The 19,448-nt window shown below is 44.7% G+C and overlaps 1 protein-coding gene across 5 annotated transcripts in view; it reads left to right on the top strand.

Moving 5' to 3' along the window:
• The window catches only part of DAPK2 (death associated protein kinase 2), a 157,654-nt gene that overhangs the window by 96,465 nt on the left and 41,741 nt on the right, over positions 1-19,448 (top strand). For all 5 annotated transcript variants that reach the window (XM_077128166.1, XM_077128165.1, XM_077128164.1 and 2 more), the window contains 5 exons: positions 5,969-6,098; positions 13,850-13,898; positions 14,633-14,659; positions 17,377-17,529; positions 18,644-18,689. In XM_077128166.1, the coding sequence (XP_076984281.1) occupies positions 5,969-6,098; positions 13,850-13,898; positions 14,633-14,659; positions 17,377-17,529; positions 18,644-18,689 (405 nt within the window). The remainder of the gene's footprint in view (positions 1-5,968; positions 6,099-13,849; positions 13,899-14,632; positions 14,660-17,376; positions 17,530-18,643; positions 18,690-19,448) is intronic.

Raw genomic sequence — 19,448 nt, 5'->3', positions numbered from 1 at the left:
AGCCAGGGGAGAACGACAGGAGTAGGGAAGTATGGCAAGGATCATTGTTCCCAGAGGGCAGCCTGGCTTGGGCTCAGCAGCAGCCTTGCTCTTCATTCCTTAGGTGAGACAGGGGACTGACCTTTCCTACTACCTGTCTGGGGGCCCAGAGCAGTAGGGATTTGCCCAGCCAGATTGGGAAGTTGTGCCACTTTAAAATTGCAAAGCTCAGGGCTCCAGTGGGCTTTGGATGCCATGCAGTATCCATTTTACAGCAGTGGGGGCTGAGGCTCAGAGAGGAAGTGACCTGTTTAACCTCCACAATCTTGAGGAGTAGAGCTGGGAATGGAGTTTCCCAGCAGGCAGGACTGGGCTGTCTTCCACCACCCTGCCCTGTTAGGGGAGGAGAGAAGCGGAGAATCTTAGTCCAACCCCATACAGAACTGCTGCCTTGCTGGCCCCTCAGGCCCCATCTTAGAAGCTCTGCCTCACCTTCTCTCTCCTGACCCAGCCAGCTTCCCTATAGGGAGGAGTGCACTCTGGCGCCTCTAGTGGTGGTGGAGAGCCTCCACAGGACAGAAAGGGAGGGTCAGCGGGCTTAGGGGAAAGGAACCTCCCTCCACGCCTCTACTACCCCAAAATTCCATTCAGCTCTTTTTCAGTTCATCAAAGCAAATATTAATGGCGTGTGCAGAATGCAGGATACCATAAGGAGGCCAGGAGCTTACAACCGATCCTTGGATCTGAGTTTTCCCAGGGAGGCCACCACCCAGGAAAGCAGCGCCACTATATGAGAGTCAGCCTACAATTTAGGACCACCAGTGAGACTTGTCAGCGCTCAGGGGTTACAGCGCAAGACCAAGGGTAAAAGGAGTAGGGGGATAAGCTCTGAAAGTGTGAAGAGGAGTAGGAAAGGCATTCCAGAGAAGGGAACAGCCAAAGCAGAAGAAGGAATTGAGCCATTGTTCTGGGCTGATAATACCTTATAAGGTTATTATCTTATATTCTGAAGAACAGGCAAGTGATGGGTGGCGAGCCTAGAAAGATAGCATGGGGCAGCTGGTGTACAACCTTCAGTGTCTCAAATATCAGGCTAGGGCAGCTGGGCTTTCTCTTGTGGTCAGGTGGTCCACTGAAGATGCCTGATGGGTGCTGAGACAACAGGGATTGGAATGCCCCTGTGGCAGCCCACCCTGACTCCGCCACTATGACCTACTGGACCTTGGGAAAACTCTTTTGCTTTCTTAGCCTCAGTTTCCTCATCCAAGAAGTGGGGATGATAGTACCTACTGCTCAGGAAGGCTGCAAGGATTACATGGTGTATACCTAGAACACTGGCATGCTGCTTGGCTTGGTAACTTGTGATAAATGTTTGTCCCTGCCCTGCTTCTTGGGTATCAGCAGGCTACTAGTGGGGATTGGGAAGTCTTTCTGAAAGCAGAAGGGGCTGCAGATATGGGGTCTGAATCCCCTGGATGATCTAGGTCCACCAGGACTGGACCTTGGTGGCCTGGGAAGGGAGCAGGAAATATCCTGTGGTGGCAGGGAGCTGGTGGCCTCTGTTTGTTCCCAAGTTGGCTGTAGCTTCAGGGTAGGTCTGAGCCTGCAGGTGTGTCTGCATCAAATGGCTCAGGAAATGAGTGGTGAGGCAGGGACAAGAACCCAGGTCCTGACTGCTTAGAAGAGGGTTCCCACTACGCCAGGGCCACCTCCCAGCCTGAAGCCTCCACACCACATCCTTTCATCCAGACGCACCTTAGATACTTGTCCTCCCTTGGCAGGGCCTCCTCTGAAATGAACTTGAGAGCCAGGCCAGGGACAGGATTTGGAGACCACTGACCTACCAAGGTGAAAGCATCACCAGAAGAAAATGCAGCCTGGGTTGGGAAGCAGGTTCCTGAGGAGGGAAACAGTAAGACTTGAGACAGGATGTGAGGTTGCCAGGCCTAAGCGGCATTCCAGCTTCTTCCTGAGATAGACTCACAAGGCCCTTGAGAGACAGGGAAAGGTTTAGTCTTGTGGTTAGGTAGCTTTGGTGTCTGACAGGTGAAGGTTAAAATCTCTGAATGACCATAAGCTAGAATTTCAGTCTTGGTTTCTTTTTCGGAGAAAAGGGAAAGGAGAGTTCAATGAGGGGTCAAGTATATCACATGCTTGGTTAGCAGGTGACCCTGCACACTGTAGGGGCTTAATGAATGGTACCTGTCTTCACTCAGGGAACATTTATTGAGTACCTGGTGCATGCCAGGCTCTATACTGGGCTCGAGGGGCACTGATAGAAATAAGATGCTTGGGAAGCCCAGTCCAGTGGAAGGAGACAAGAGTAAAAGTGTATACAAAGTACTGCAATTGGGGAGGTAGACGATATTTGGGGGTTAGGGAGGTGGGTGGTAGGGAGGTGGGGATCAGGGAAGGCCTTCTGGGGGAGGTACTATCTTTACTGAAATATGAAGAGAAATTAGCCAGGTTTGGGACAGGGGAATGGTGGGGAAGGTCCTCCAAGAGGGGAGAAGTCACCTGTTGTGTGTGTGTTAGGGTCTTGGGGTTGGGCTGTGGACAGGTGAGACTCAGGTGGGAAAATATGGCCTTGCCCTGAGGTTCTCACAAGCCAGTGAGTTTGACACTATTTTCCCTGGACTGTAGGCCACAGAAACAAGAGGATGTAAGGCAAGGACCTTTCCCATTCCCTTCCCCATCCACCCTATCCTGGGGATCATCAGGAGTTCACCTGGTTGCACCTCTGTCTACCACAGCTCCCGTGTGTCTCGGAAGGTGGTGCCCTTGGCCTTGACGGTGTCCTGGCCAGCAGGTCCCAGAGGACCTTTACCCTGGAGAAGTCCCCAGCCAAATGTCTGAGGAGTCTATATGGAATGGGGGGAAGAGAAGCCACCTGCCAGGGAGTGGGAAGGTGGTAGGGCTCTAGGATACTGAAGATCCATGGCAGTCACTGGTCAGCTGCGTCAAGGTCCATATGGGGCCATCTGCCTTGTCCTGTCCCCTCACTTCCCCTTGCTCCCGCTCCCCTCCCCATTTTCTGCAGAGCCCAAGAATTTGCTCTGCCTTGGGAAAGAACTCTGACACATTTTCAAAACAGGATTGAGAAAAACCTCCAGAAAGGAAGAATAATAAACAGGTTTTAGTGGCTAAACAAACTGTGGTATATACATACGATGGAATACTATGCAGCTTTAAGGCAGGATAAACTTATGAAGCATGTAATAACATGGATGGACCTAGAGAACATTATGCTGAGTGAGTCTAGCCCAAAACTAAAGGACAAATACTGTAAGGTCCCACTGATGTGAATCGACACTCGAGAATAAACTTGGAATATGTCATTGGTAACAGAGTTCAGCAGGAGTTAGAAACAGGGTAAGATAATGGGTAATTGGAGCTGATGGGATACAGACTGTGCAATAGGACTAGATACAAAAACTCAAAAATGGACAGCACAATAATACCTAATTGTAAAGTAATCATGTTAAAACACTGAATGAAGCTGCATCCGAGCTATAGGCTTTTGTTTTGTTTAGTTTTGTTTTGTTTTGTTCTTACTATTATTACTTTTATTTTTTTTTCTCTATATTAACATTCTATATCTTTTTCGGTTATATTGCTAGTTCTTCTAAACCGATGCAAATGTACTAAGAAACGATGATCATGCATCTATGTGATGATGTTAAGAATTACTGATTGCATATGTAGAATGGTATGATTTCTAAAAAAAAATGGACAGCACAATACTACCTAATTGTAATGTAATTATGTTAAAACACTGAATGAAGCTGCATCTGAGCTATAGTTTTTTTCTTATATATTTTTGTATTTTTTATTTTTATTTTTATTTTTTCTCTGTATTATCATTTAATTTCTTTTTCTGTTGTCTTGCTATTTCTTTTTCTAAATCGATGCATATGTACTAAGAAATGATCATACATCTATGTGATGATATTAAGAATTACTGATTGCATATGTAGAATGGAATGATTTCTAAATGTTGTGTTAGTTAATTTTTTTTAATTAATAAAAAAATAAAAAATAAAAAAATAAACAGGTTTTAAAAATGAAAAAGGAAACGTGTTATTTTTTTAAAAAAGGAAAAATAAAGGGACCTCGGTCAATTCCATCAAATGAAAGTTTCCAGCTGCTGTGGCATGAGGGCACAAAGGCGTCAGGAAGCCTGGGGCTTTGGGTGAGTCTTCAGTCCAAATTCAAATTCAGTTCAGCGAACGCTTACTGCCACTTTCAAAGTGCCAGTCTGTGTGCTGGGCTCTGTGCGGGCAGGGGTGCAAAGACCTGAATCTTCCCTCCAGCAGAGGGTCTGGAGGGACACTAGGACAGATAGCAAAGGACTCTTGGACAAGGGAGAATGTGACAAATATCATAACAAAATAAGATTCAAATAAGTCTGAAGGGGCTTGGGGGAGGGAAGGTTCCCTTCTGGTGGGGAATGGGGGCAGCTCAGGGCATGTCAGAAGGGCTTCAAGGATAAAGTGGGTTGACCTAGACTTTGAGTTAGGATTTCAATAGGCAGAGATTGAGCAGAAGGCATTCCAGATAGAGCAAATGGTGTGAGTAAAACATGCAGAGGTGGGAAAATTTGCACATCAGGGACAATCAATTTTTGAAACATCCATTCATTCGATCATTCATTCTTTACAGCTTTATTGAGATATAGTTCACACAATACAATTCACTCATTTAAAATATACAATTCACAGTGTTGTGCAAACAACTAAAGCAATCAATTTTAGAATACTTTTATCATCCCCCAAAGAAATCCTAAACCCCTCAGCAGCCACTCCTTGTTTTCCCCCATACTTCTCAGCCCCTGGCAACCTCTACTCTACTTTCGGTCTGTATAGGTTTGCCTGTTCTGGATATTTCATAAAATGGAATCATACAATATGTGGTCTTTGTGTCTGGCTTCTTTCACTTAGCATAATGTTTTCGAGGTTTGCCTACGGTGTGGCATATATAGGTATTTTATTCTGTTTTATTGCCAAATATTCCATTGTATGGCTAGACCACATTTTGTTTATCTGTTCATTAGTTGGTGGACATTTACGGTTGTTTCCATTGTTTGGCTAATATGGATATGCTGCTTTGAGCATTCATGTGCGCGTTTTTGCATGGACGTACGTTTTCAGGACATAGCATTTTGAAGAGCATAGCCCAGTCGTGGTGAGGAGTGGGAGGAAAGCAATGAAGGAGAGTGACTGCCCACCCACCTCGCACTCTGAGAGCTTGGGTAGGAGTGAGTGGAGTATGGCTCTGGGCCCTGCTCAAGTCTCTCGGGAGCCCAGGGTGTGTGAGGGCCAGGCCAGGGCCCACCCTCCCCCCCCACCCCTAATACACACCCCATTGTTGTGTCCGACCCGACCCGTCGCTGTTTGCTGGGCTGGAAATAGCCTGGGCTGCTGGTATTTTCCCTGGAAATTGGGTGCATTTTTTTCCTGTGTCCGGTTGTGGGTCAAAATTAGTTTACTACATAGAGAAGTGTGGGCCATATGGTTAGCCTAGAAGGAGGGGAGCATTGTCAACAGGAAGTCAGCTGGCCAGGGAGAGAGACAATCAGGAAGACAGAGGTCACTAAGCCACATGTGAACCCAGGCAAAGCTGCGCCACCCCCAACCCATCACACTGACAGAGGCCATGTTTTCTTGATAGGAAATGCAGGTATCTCACTGGCCTGATTTGACATATCGAGAAACCAGAGGCACTGCTGTAAACAAATCTGCCATTTAAAGACAGAAGGAAGACAAGAGCCCCAATCTCTAAGTCCTACTGTCAGCAGCAGTTTAGGAAAAAAACCCATGACTTGCCCTTGGTGCTGAGACTGTTTTTGAGTTCACAGGAGAAGTCTGAAGATGCAAAAGCAAGAAAGAATTCATGCTGTTGGTCGCCTAAAAAAGGACACAAACTCCACCCCAAACCCCAAAGCAAACTACAAAGCAGGGCTTTAATTCTTTTCTTTTTTTGTTCCCAGCCAGAAAACATCATGTTGTTAGACAAGGCTGTTCCCATTCCACACATCAAGCTGATTGACTTTGGCCTGGCTCATGAAATAGAAGACGGAGTCGAGTTCAAGAACATTTTTGGGACACCGGAATTTGTTGGTGAGCTTTAGACTTGTTTCTCTCCCAGCTGAAAGTCTAGGATCAAAAGGTAGAGAAATCCTGGGAACAAACCCTGTGTCTAGGACTGTATCCCCTGGGCTGAGTGATGATTCCCTGGGAGAACCTGTAAGAACCTAAAGGGTGGGGAAGGAAATACCTTGCTGAACCTTTGAGTGAGGGCCCAGGTCACTGGCTTGGAGGCCCAGTGAAGTCATAGGGTAGCCAGGTAGGACCTAGAGGCTTCTGCAGAGTTAGACCTTCCCAGAGCTGACCCTACCTCCTGCTCTTAGATGAGCTCTTTTTTGAAGATTTAAAATCACCTCACCCTTTCACATTCCCATAAATTCAACCTCCTCTGATTTCCTGAAAAGGAAAAAGGAAATCATTCTCCAGATGCTTGATCCACCTACTCGCCTTTGGGATTTGAAGTGGTCCTGGAGGTGGAGGAAGGGTGTTTTCTCCTCAAAACCTGGAAACTGAAGCTGCTAAAGACAATATCTCAGACCACCTACTCTGATTGATTTCCAGACCACATATACCATCTCTGCAGCCACTATGGAATGGCTCTGCAGAGGCGCCACAGACCTAAGGCTAGGAAACCTTGCTATATGCCAGTTACTAGGCCTGGTACACTATGACATTATCTCAGTTAATCTTCAAAATGAATCATGGAGTAGATTTAATTATTTTCTCCATTATGTCTCTTGTTAAAAGCGACACAACTAGTAGGTGGTGGAGTTGAGATTCAAACTCAGAGACATCCACCATCAAAGCCTGTGCTCCTTCCATTGCACTGTGTCATCTCTAAGAAAACCCTGCCCTCAAGGAGCTTACGGAATATCTCAGACCACAGAAATGATGCCCATTATCACTCACTTCTATTCAATATTCTACCAATGGTCCAAACTAGTGTAGTACAACAAGAAAAATAAATAAAATTAATTAAAAAATAAAGGGAAGAAATAACTGTAATTATTTACAGAGAAGCAATTGTCTTTATAGAAAATGTAAAAAGAATTTATAGGCAAGTTGTATTTAATGAGGAATTAGCATTGTGGTAAGCAAAGAAGCAGCTGCATTTCAGCACTTCAGCAAAAAATAAATTAAAAAGTAATCTGGAAAGATACTATTGACAATAAGAGCCAGAAATAAGGGATCTCAAGGTTTCTTTTTAGGGTGATGAAAATGTCCTGAAATTAGAATGTGGCAATGATTGTACAACTCTGCAAGTATACTAAAATTTACTGAGTCATATACTCATTCAGCAGGTGACTTCGTTTTTATTTTATTTATTAATTAAAAACAATTAACAACCCAAATAAAACATCAACATGTGTAATCAGTAATTCACAATATCCTCCCTTAGTTGCATATTCATCATTTCTTAGAACATTTGTGTTAATTCAGAAAAAGAAATAAAAAGACAATAGAAAAAGAAATAAAATGAACACAGGAAAGAAAAAAGATTATACCTACCATACCCCTTACCCCTTGCTTTCATTGATCACTAGTATTTCAAACTAAATTTATTTTAGCATTTGTTTCCCCCTATTATTTATTTTTAGTCCATATGTTCTACTCGTCTGTTGACAAGGTAGATAAAAGGAACATCAGACACAAGGTTTTCACATTCACACAGTCACATTGTGACAGCTATATCATTATTCAATCATCCTCAAGAAACATGGCTACTGAACACAGCTCTCCATTTTCAGGCAGTTACCTCCAACCTCTCCATTACATCTTGAATAACAAGATGATATCTACTTAATGCATAAGAATACCCTCCAGGATAACTTCTCGACTCTTTTTGGAATCTCTCAGCCATTGACACTTTGTCTCATTTCCCTCTTCCCCCTTTTGGTCAAGAAGGTTTTCTCAGTCCCTTGATGCTAAGTCTCAGCTCATTCTAGGGTTTTTCTCAATCCCTTGATGCTGAGTCTCAGCTCATTCTAGGATTTCTGTCCCACGTTGCCAGAAATGTCTACCCCCCTGGGAGTCATGTCCCACGTAGACAGGGGGAGGGAGGTGAGATTGCTTGTTGTGTTGGCTGGAGAGAGAGGCCACATCTGAGCAACAAAAGAGGCTCTCTTGGAGGTGACTCTTAGGCCTAAATGTTAAGTAGACTTGACCTATCCTTTGTGGGGTTAAGTTTCATATGAACAAACCCTAAGACTGGGGGCTCAGCCTATAGCTTTGGTTGCCCACACTACTTGTGAGAATATCAAGAATTCAACTTGGGGAAGTTGAATTTCTCCCCGTTCTCACCATTCCCCGAAGGGGGCTTTGCAAATACTTTTCCACTCACTGATTGAATCACTCTGGGATTCATCGGGGCATCACTCTGGACAAACCAACAAAATCTCATGTCCTACCTGAGATTCCAAGTACTTATGGTGTTCGATCAAACTATCTACATAAGTTATATTAGGAAATGCACTAGTCAAGATATAAATTTTGTAACAAACATTTTTTGCTTTCGTCTCACACATAAGGTGACATTTTAAAATATTTATTACCATCTATTTTCAGCACCCTTCAGCAGGTGACTTTTATAGTATGTAAATTATATTTCAATAATGTGGTTAAAAAAAATAAGATACCTATTAATAAATATAACAGCAAATGCTAGACCTGTATAGAGCAAATAATAAAACTTGTTGACATATCTTAAAGAAGACCTAATAAAATGGAGAGATAGACCATGTTCATAGATGGGGAGAGTGAAGTATCCCCAAATTAAACTATAGAGTCAAAGCAATTCTAATAAAAACTCCAAGCTAGCTTTCTTAGGGCCTTGACAAGATGATTTTAAGATAATATGTAAAATATCAAAGACCCTGGAATAGAAAGAATTCTCTTGGTGAAGAATAAAGCGAAGGGCCTGCCCCACTAGATTACAAGACATAACATTATAGGGGGAATAAACAAATTAACTGAACAGATTAGAGAGGCCCAAAACAAAGCAAAAACACATTTTGAAAATTTGATATGTAGGGATGTAGTATTGCAAATCACTCAGGAAAGGACAAGTTATTCAATAAATGATGCTAGAACAATAGGTTATTTATATGGAAAAAGAAAAAGAAAAGAATTCTTTCTTCATACCATACACAAAATTAATTTCCACGTGGAAAGACTTCAGAATGTAAGACAAACCTTTAAACTTTTAGAATGAAATAAAGGGAACTACCTTAATGACCTCAAGTTAGGAAGAATTTCTTAAACGAAACCTCAGAATGCTAACCATCAAAGAAAAGAGTTGATAAATTTGGCTATGTTAAAATTAAGAACGTTTGATGATCAAAAAACAATAACAAAATGAAAAACGATTTACTCACTTGGAGAACACATCTGGACTGTGTATAACTGATAGGATTCGAAACCGGAATATGAAAGAACTACAGCAGATCAATAAAAGATAATAACCCATTGGAAAAGTGGTCATAAAACATGAGCAGGCATTTTCTAACAGACAACAGAAATGACCACTGAACTTACAAAAAGATGCTTAACCCCATTAGTAACAAGAGCAATGTAAATAAACACCACAGTGAAATACCAATACTATCCAACTACTGCTTTGCCAAAAATTTAAAAGTCCGACAATAGAAATGTTGGTCAGGGTGTGACTAAGTGACTAAAATGGAACTCTTACTCACTACTCATGGGAGTGTAAATTTGCACAATCACTTAAGAAAACAATTAGTTTTTTTCTTATAAAGTTGGATATTAACAAACCCTAACAATACAGCAGTTCTGCTCTTAGACCTATATCCCATAGTTGTGCTTCTTAAACTTACTGTGGCAAAAGATTATTTTTAAAAAAAGAAAAAATCTTTCCATCTGTTCTGGACTGCTACTTCAGTAAAATACAATAAAAATAAATTCCTAGAAAAAATAATCACATATTTGGATGACATCGCAGTGCCAAGTTGCTGTAAGAGTTTCTAAATGTTTACTCCCAATTTCTGTACCTATCTTATCTGGAACAGTGACAGTCAGTGACTATTTGTCTGCAGGGCAAGCTAAAGAAGGCCTGTCACATGTGCATCGGGAAATAGCATACAGAAAAACGCATAGCAATTTGTTCCATAAAAGAAATGGAAAATACCCAAATGATCACTAAGATCATTTAGGAGACTAAAAATTATGTATATTCTCATAATTATAGCAGTGAAAGTGAAAGCCCATGTATGAACATTAGATGCGTAATGTTAAGTGAAAAAGCAAGTGACAATAGATCACATACAGTATGACACAAATTTTATAAATAAGCAAAGCCAGGATAGCGGTTCCCTGTATTCTGAAGTTTGAGGAGGCCGGAAGGTGGAACAGTGGGCATACCCTATAGGTGCAATGATTTTGATATTGTTCTAGATGAAAAGACTTACCTGTTTTAGTTTGTTAAAGCTGCTGGAATGCAGTATACTAGAAACAGAATGGCCTTTATAAAGGGAATTTATTAAGTTGCAAGTTTATGGTTCTAAGACCATTAAAATGTCCAAACTAAGGCATCCAGGGAAAGATATCTTGGCTCAAGAATGTTGATTGGGTCCAGAACACCTCTATCAGCTGGGAAGATGTGTGGCTGCCATCTGTTGGGGTCTTTGGCTTTTTGTTTTAAACAGCTTCCCCAGAGTGTGTTTTTCTTTCTTTATCTCCAAACAACTGGGTCCCCTGTTGACTCTGCAGTTTTTTCCAAAATGTTCCCTCTTAAAGGACTCCAGTGAGCAACCCCACCTTGAATGGGTGGAGACACATCTCTGTGAAAGCCACCTAATCAAAAGGTCCTATCCACATCTCCATGGAAACAACATAATCAGAAGATCCCACCCAGCAATACTGAATCAGGGTTAAAGAAGATGGCTTTTCTTGGGTACACAACAAGATTCAAACCAGCACATTCCACCCTCTGGACACCAAAAAGACATGTTTTTTCCATACAAAATAAATCATTCCATTACAATATCACAAAGCCTTAAATCCATTTTGGTAGCAACACAAATAAAATACAGAGTTAAAACCAGTCCAAACTCTCATCAAAGTCAGCCGCAGGCATAGTCTGTCCTAAGGCAAAATTATCCTCTGACTCTGGACCTGTAAAACTCAGGACAGGTTATCTGCTGCCAACATACAAAGGAGGGACAGTCATAGGATACATTTTTCCATTTCCATAGGGAGGAATTGGAAGAAACACAGGGGTCACTGTACTCAAACAATTCTGAAAACCTGCAGGGCAAACTTCATTAGATTTCAAAGTCTGAGAGGCATTTATCCTCAGAGCTTTAGATAGTGCAGTACCACCATTTCTAAGTGCTTATGCAGTAGCCCTGTTTTCTCCAAATGCAATCTTGGAGGACTTTGGAGGACTTTCTTTTTCTCAGCTCAACCCTCTCCAAACATCAGGGCAGCACTTGGGATCTCTGCTATCTCTGGGGCACACACTCAATCCCTCCAGAACAATGGGGTGGCAGCCAGGCTCCCCCGCAACCACCAAAGAATGTGCTCTACCCTCTCAGAGGTCTGGGGTACCATAACTCTTCCAGAACATCTAGGCAGAAGGCCTGCCCTCTGCCTTCAGGGCAAACTCACCCTCTCCAAGTGCACGAGTGGGTCCACTCTCCTGGCCCAAGTTTCTTGGCTTCAGACCTTAGCTTCCATGGTTCTGCCTTTGAAGGTGTTTTTCTTTCAATTTGTCCTTTTTCTGTCCTCTTTAGCCCAGACAAGTAGTGATTCTGTTTATACAGATCCCACAACACTCCTGTTGGTTTTTTGTATAGGTAGTATGCAGAGATCATAACCATTAGACAATAGGACTGTCTACAAATCCTTTCTGGATAACTCCATCTCCAATCCTGGCTTGTCCTGTAATGGCTGACTGCTTCCATGTTTGGTTAAATCTCCATGTGGGGCACTATTCTCTGGGGTCTCCCTTCCTGGAAGCCCAGAATTTTTCAGAACATCAATTTCTGATTTCTTTGTACCCAAGAGTTCAGTTCTCAGCTTATCTCTTTCCTGTTGCATTTCACTATAAGCTGAAAGGAGAAACTAGGCAGCACATTCCATATTTAATTTGGAAATTTCTACAGCTAAGTATCCCAGCTCATGGCTTTTAAAATCTGCCTTTCATTCAAAACCAGTATCAATTTTGCCAGATTATTTGCCATTTTAAAACAAGAATCACCTTCCTTCCAGTTTGCAATAACATATGCCTCATTTCTGCGTAAGGCCTCGTCAGAGGTATCTTTAGAGTCCACGTTTCTACCAACAGTCTCTTCAAAGCATTCTAGGCCTTCTCTATCAAGTTCCTTACAACTCTTCCAGAATCTTCCCCTTATCCATTTAAAAAGATGCTCCAACATGTTTGGTATTTGCAAACCACAGCAACACCCCATTTTTGTACCAAAATCTGTTACAGTTTGTTAAAGCTGCTGCAATGCAACAAACCAGAAATGGAACAGATTTTATAAAGGGAATTTATTAAGTTGCAGTTTATGGTTCTAAGGCCATTAAACGTCTAAACTAAGGCATCCCAGGACAGATACCTCTGTCAACTGGGAAGGCATGTGGCTGGTATCTGCTTGGGTCTTTGGCTTCTTGTTTCAAAACAGCTTCCCCAGGGGTGTTTTTCTTCTGCATCTCCAAAGGTCTCCAGCTGTGTGGGCTCTGAAGCTTTCTCCAATCTGGTTGCCTCTTAAAGGACTTCAGTAAGCAACTCCACTATGGATAGATGGAGACACATCTCCATGGAAACCTAATCAAAAGGTCCCACCCACAATCGGGTGGGACACATCTCTATGGAAACAACTTAATCAAAAGATCCCACCCAGCAATACTGAATCAGGGTTAAAGAACATGACTTTTCTGGGGTGCGTAACAGTTTCACACCAGTGCATTACCTTCTCCCCCCTCTAGCTTTTTCCATTAGCAGCTCCCCTCTCTAGCTTCCACCCTCTCTTTCTCCTCCTTTTCATTGCTAAGCTCTTAAAAGAGTCATAGACACTCCTATGTCCATTTCCCACTTCCTTGAAACTTTGTGGGCACTTCAGCGAGCATAAAGTGCACAGTCACCTTCCAGTGCATACCTGCCTGGACCTCTGAGCAGCATTTGGTCCTCTTCTCTCCTTGGTTGAGTGTTGTCTCCTCCCTACACCCTCTCTTGGTCACTATAGTATCACACAGCTCTGTTTCTTCTTGTACACTATTTCGAAATTTGCAAGCTCTAGCCCAGACCTGATAACCAGCTGCCCCCTGGTCATCTTCCTCTGGAGGCTCTCTATCTACCCAACCTCCCCCTCCCAGTGGTCCAAAGAATGTCCGCACGTCACACAGGTGGGAGATGCCCTCTCTTCCAGACTCAGAGGACGGTGTATTCCCTCCCTGCCTTTTCTTCTCCATCTCCTTCCAGCAATGACATCCCTGGTTTCCACCAGGAAGTTCTCAAGTGGCCTTGTCCCTTCACCCACATTTCTTCTTCCTGCACCTACATCTCTTCACCCTCTCCCTCCTTTTCCCAGTGTTCCTGTATACTTTCCCTCGTCCTCCCTATTAAGGCCTGTTTGTAAAAAGGTTTCTACCAGTATAACAAGCAACTTCCTTCCTCAAGATTCTTAGACCTACAACCTCCATATATTGTTCTGATTTTCCTTCACGGGGTATCAGGGTGGAGGCATTTGGCATCAAATTCCCTACAACCATCTCCTTACATTTTCACACTCCTGTTGATTCTTCAATATGCCTTCTTTCAGCTCCAGAAATCGTGAACTATGAGCCCCTGGGGCTGGAGGCTGACATGTGGTAAGTGGTGGAGCCCACCCCAGCCCCTGGCCTAAGAGTCCTTACAGGGGCAGAAGGCCTCAGACCTCAGCTTCAGCGATATCCTCTTGACCATGAAAACCTTCCCCACACCCAACTCTCTGAGCTCCTGAACGTGGCTGTGGCAGAGCTTTGTCAGCAGTAGAGAAATAAGGAGCAAAAGGAGAGGAGAGGTGGGACATCCTGAGGGCTCCCACGGCCACGATGAAGATAAGAGCAATGAGAGCTCAACCAGTCACTCAGCCGGGTGTTCGTGGAGAGCCTCTCATGTTCTGGGCTCCTGATCTGGGCCTGAGGCTGCTGCTGCTGAGACTCATTTGAACAGTGCTTGCCAGTTTATAGAGCACCTTCATTCCGTGGCCTTCTAAAATCCTGCCAGCAGTCCTGGGAGGTAGTTACCATTATCCTCATTCTATGAGGAGAGAGAGGGTCAGAGATGATAAAGGACTTGCCCAAAGCATTGAGCTGGCCAGTGCAAGAATCTGGTCTTGATCTCAGTCCTCAGACTTAATGTCCAGAGCTTGATGACTCCATACGTGGCCCAGGCTGCTAACTGCAACATGGGACAGAGAGGGATGTGGGGCCTGAGACAGTATCCAGGGGCCACCATGAAGGAGCCAAGTAATGCCTTCCCCTGAGGACACCCTGGGGAGTCCTGTCGCTGGTCTAGGATTGGAGCCAGGCGTCCCCTGACTTGACTGTTCTTTACTTTTCAGGAGCATAGGAGTTATCACCTACATTCTGTGAGTATCCCTGATACCCAGGCTTCCACCCAGCTTAGATCTTGGGGAACCGAGATGAGGGAAAGAGAGACAGGGGCAGACAGATTGACTGACTGACATTTACTGAACACCCACCATCAGCCAGGTGTTAGATCCACACAGCAAACCTGAGGCTACATGCTCTTAACTTCATTTCATGCATTTGTCCCTGGGGTTGAGGTTGAGAAGGAACCTAGGAGGGCAGCCTCGGGCCCTCCATCCTTCTCTATCCTGCAGCCCTACTGTGCCCAGGGATCAGCTGTCCAGCCTCACCCAGGCTGAGCCTTGGGAGAGTTCGGAAGTCAGTGACACCTTCCCTGATCCTGCCTCTTCTCTCTCTTCCCTTCCTTTCCCCACAGGCATTTTTCTTCCTCTTGCACTCTCTCTCCTCCTTTCCTCCCCATCTCCCCTTTTCCCCAGCCCCCACCCCCACCCCCACCCTGCCAGTCTCTCCTTCCTGTCCTAGGAGTATTAAATTGCCGAGCAGAGATTTCTGCATAGCCCTGTTGTATAGTGTGTTACTAGAGTTGGACTTAGACAACTCTACCCATTACCTTCTCTATGACCTTGGGCAGGTACTTCACCTCCAGGCCTGTTTTCCTCATCAGAAAAATAGGAATCACAAACTCCCTGCCACAGAGAATAACTGAGCATGTGTGTGCAAATTTCCTACTGCCGTTTCTGGCACTTGCTTGGTGAATCAGGAATTGTCCATTCCATCAGTGCCTCCCCACTTTTTTCACTAATGGCACACTTGCAAATCATGTTCTTGTGGGTGCTGAGTCTGCCCACAGCCAGAAGGGCAAGGGGTGCCAGCCCTCAGCAGCTGAGGAGATCGTTGTTTCAACACCCTGCAAACCAGTTCTCAGATTCTCCCAGCAGCACTCTGATGGAAAGCTCTGCATGATGTGTTGAACTCCTGGAGCTGCTCCAGAGCCCACAACCCAGGCTGCACATTAGAGCTTTTCATAACTACTGTGACCCAGACCCCATCATAGATCTAGTAAATCAGAATTGCTCCATATGGTGTCAGGGCATCAGTATTTTTTTAAAGCTCCAGCTGAATGTGATGCAAAGAGAGGGCTGAGAATCGTTGATCTAACTTTCCAGATCGGAGCCAGAATATTCAGACATTGGCTCTTGAAATCTTGATTTCTTCTGAATTCTGGTTTCCATATTGGAATATTAAGGAATCCCAGCATGTGCAGGGCACACGGTCTTCTCGTGGCTCATTTGAAATTCAGCACAATGTTGCTAAGTGCCTGCTCTGTGGTGGGGCCTGTGCCCGGCGGTCAGGATACTAGTACGAAGGGGATATTGCCCTGCTTGCCTGGAGCTCCCTGACTCTGGGAGAGACACCTATACAGCTGACTCTCATCCAGTGGGGCTAAGGTGATGCTGGAGGTGTGGACACACCTCTGTGAGGCACAGATAAGGGAGCCACTGATTTTACTGGAAGAGGGTGAGGGATTAGAAATGGGCTGTGAGAAATGATGTTAATTCTCCCGGTAGAGAGGGAGGGAAGGCTGTGTTGGCTGAGGAAACAGAATGAAGAAAGTAACAGTGAGCATGCTAAGTATGGTTGGAATGTAGAGAACATGTGGTAGGGACCAACTTCTGAGGGTCTTAAATGCATTGCCAGGGGTGTAGAAGTGAGCCTATAGGGAACAGAGAGTCATAGAAGGTTCTTGGTGTTTTACCAATAATTGCACAGAGCATTTCATATACATGAGCTCTCTCATTTATTCTTCACGGTAATCATTGTGCCCCTGAGCTCAGAGAGGTTGAGTAGTTTACCTAGGTTTGCACAGCCAATGAGCGGCAGAGCTGGGATTCAAACCCAGTATTGTCGATATCAATTTTTTTCCAATGCACTTTACTGCTGCCGTGCTAATAAAGTGGCAGTAGGGATGACATTCAAGAGATATTCCGTGAATGGGTTCAACAAGATTTGTTGGCCAATTAGATGTGGTGAGGAAAGGGAAAGAAGAGTCAAAGTGTACTCCTGTGTTTCTAGCCTGGGCATGTTTGTTAAGTGATGTCATTAATTGAGACAGGAAGTTCATGGAGGGAAGTTCGGACACCATGAGTTCTGGGAGAGTAGGACATCCAGGTGGAGGTATCCCATGAGCAACTGGAATCAGGGTAGATGTCAGATTTGGTGCCACTATTTGTATGATACATCCTCTACATCCTTCCACAAACCCTGCCAGTCTCTATTGGCCCATCTATTTCAGTACCTCTCAGGCTTGCTCAATCTAATCCTTCCATCTCCTGTAACTGCTGACAACTTCTCCATTCTTCCAGAAGCAATGGATGCAAATATTATCCCTACCAGAAAACCTGCACTGGGCCCTCTTCTTTCCTGTGCTTCCCCAGGCATTTGACCTTCCACTATACCCTACTTTGTTTTTCTGGGGACTACAGACAGCCATGTCTCTGTTTTTCTCTCCTTCAGCTTTTGAGTCCCTTGAAGTCACGGTTTATCTCTGCTGGGTTCTTAGTTGGATCTCCGTAAAAGTGTAGTAAATTGGACTCAATTGAAAAGGCTGTGCTGACTGACTCCCTAAGGGCACAACCTGCGTTTCTGGGAACCTCCCATCCCCATGCACCAGTGAAGGTCAGAGTTCCCCAAGTCCATCACCCCCATTTCCATCTACCTTCCCACAGTCATGTGGTTCCTTTTCTGTTATGCTCAGCCTAAGTGGTGCGTCCCCTTTCCTGGGAGATACAAAGCAGGAAACACTGGCAAATATCACCGCAGTGAGTTATGACTTTGACGAGGAATTCTTCAGCCAGACCAGTGAGCTGGCCAAGGACTTCATTCGGAAACTTCTGGTTAAAGAGACCCGGTAAGAGGACAGAGAAAGGAAATTGGCTTCCCAGATACTGAGCCTCTTCTCTCTCTCCCCCTGCCTCTCCCAAGGGAGTATCAGTCTGCAATTTGTCCTGGCTTTGCCACACGCTGTCATCTGCACCACATAGTCTAATCAGGGCAGGTGCTGAGAAGCATGGACTGGCTGAGACTTGGCATTCATCTTATTTGCTCAAGTCTTTCTCCTTTCTTTTCCTAATGAAATGCAAATAACCGTGTGTGTGTGTGTGTGTGTGTGTGTGTGTGTGTGTGTGTGTCTGGAAATCAGCCTGAGATTCCTAGGGCTCATTACCTTTTGCAGTCTGTGCCAAAGCACCTGAACTAGGATTTGAAAAGAAAGTGGCAGGGTTTTCAAACCAATTCAGATGGGGATGGGGAGAGATGAGGCAGACCCAGAAGAATCCATACAGGTTCAGTGGGAGAAGAGCACTAGGAGACGAGCTAATCCTCCCCCTTCCTTGGAGCCCAGGATGAGCCCCATGGCTGTGGAGCTCAAAGGAGACCGGCAGGGAATAGGAGGGTTCCGGGTGCCCATAGCATGGCCTAGATGAGGGGGTGGGGAAGGTACGGCACCAATTCTAGAAACTCATGTCCTATCAATTCCACAGAGACAACCAGAGTGGAGTCCTCTAAAGTACAGGGTCCCTGATTTCCCAGATCAATGGCAGTGCTCGGTAGGGGCATCCTACCTGGTCTCAGAGCAGCAGAGGAGAGAGAATGCATCAGGGAGGCAAACAGAAAAAAACAGAGACTCGAGGTTTAGCAGTGGAGAACCAGAGTGTGGAGGATTCTTCAGGAAAGGAAGCGCAATAGAACATTTAGGACTCTCCTATGAAGTGGCGTTGAGCCCTTCAACTTGGGTACTGACAGTAGGAGTTATGTAAGATCACTCTGCCCAGGGATTTTCCTAGAGCACAGGGAATACAGTCATCTCCCCAAGCTTCTCTCCACCACTGTACTCCCCCATTATACGAGTTTGATGACAGCAATCAAAGAAGGCCCAAATGCAGGACTAAAAAAATAAGAACAGAGACAATTGTTCTCAACTTCTGTCCTCATAGAGCATCACTGTTTTCTGATCCTTGCTGCAGGAGGCGGCTCACAATCCAAGAGGCTCTCAGGCACCCCTGGATCATGGTAAGGGCGCGACGATTTCAGATGAGCAGGCGGGTCCCAACTCCATCTCCAGGGCTGGCTGGGGGTGGCCACACACAGGGAGCTCCTACAAAGGCCTTTGCTTGATCTACTGACTTTCAGGGCACAGATGAAAGCTAGTGGGAGAGGGGAGGGCAAACATTTGTGTTTGTTCAAACAATTTATGCTAGTTTGTCTTTCACAGATTCGAGTGCTTATAAAATGAAAACCCTAACAAACCTCAATTGAAACCCCTTTTCTTTGGGGCGATCTTATAAAGCATTCTTTGTCAGAGGATGTAAATGTCATCGTCGCTTCTCAAAGCAGAAATCAGAATTGGCCAGTTTGTAGAGAGAGATCAATGGCAATTAAGAATCCTGCTTTGTAGAGGCTCCTTTGTGATTTAGGGGGCTCTGATTAAAGGATATGCCCAAACCTCTTACCCAGCTTCTTCGGTGCCCTCCAGGCCTCAAAACAGGGTTTTGAGACACAGTCCTGGGGGTAAGAGAGGCAGCCACTCTGTTAGGTCAATTCTGTTCTTTCTGTGGGGGCAGAGGGAGCAAAATGGTGAGCTTCTAGAGTTTGATTTTTCAGAGGGTCTCCAGCCTGGTCTAGTGAAAAGCTCTTTGGGAGAGTAGGGACCAGGAAACCAGGCTTCTCGCCCTAACTCTGTTCACAGATGTCTGTGCACTCCCAGGGACATCATCTGACTTCCCATTCTCCTCAAGTGTTACGTGAGAAGGCGGAGGGGGTGAACTGGGT

The sequence above is a fragment of the Tamandua tetradactyla genome, chromosome 14 (assembly GCF_023851605.1).
Source record: "Tamandua tetradactyla isolate mTamTet1 chromosome 14, mTamTet1.pri, whole genome shotgun sequence".
Taxonomy (NCBI): domain Eukaryota; kingdom Metazoa; phylum Chordata; class Mammalia; order Pilosa; family Myrmecophagidae; genus Tamandua; species Tamandua tetradactyla.
Note: the sequence above shows the minus strand (reverse complement) of the source record. Positions and strands in the feature narration are given on the sequence as shown.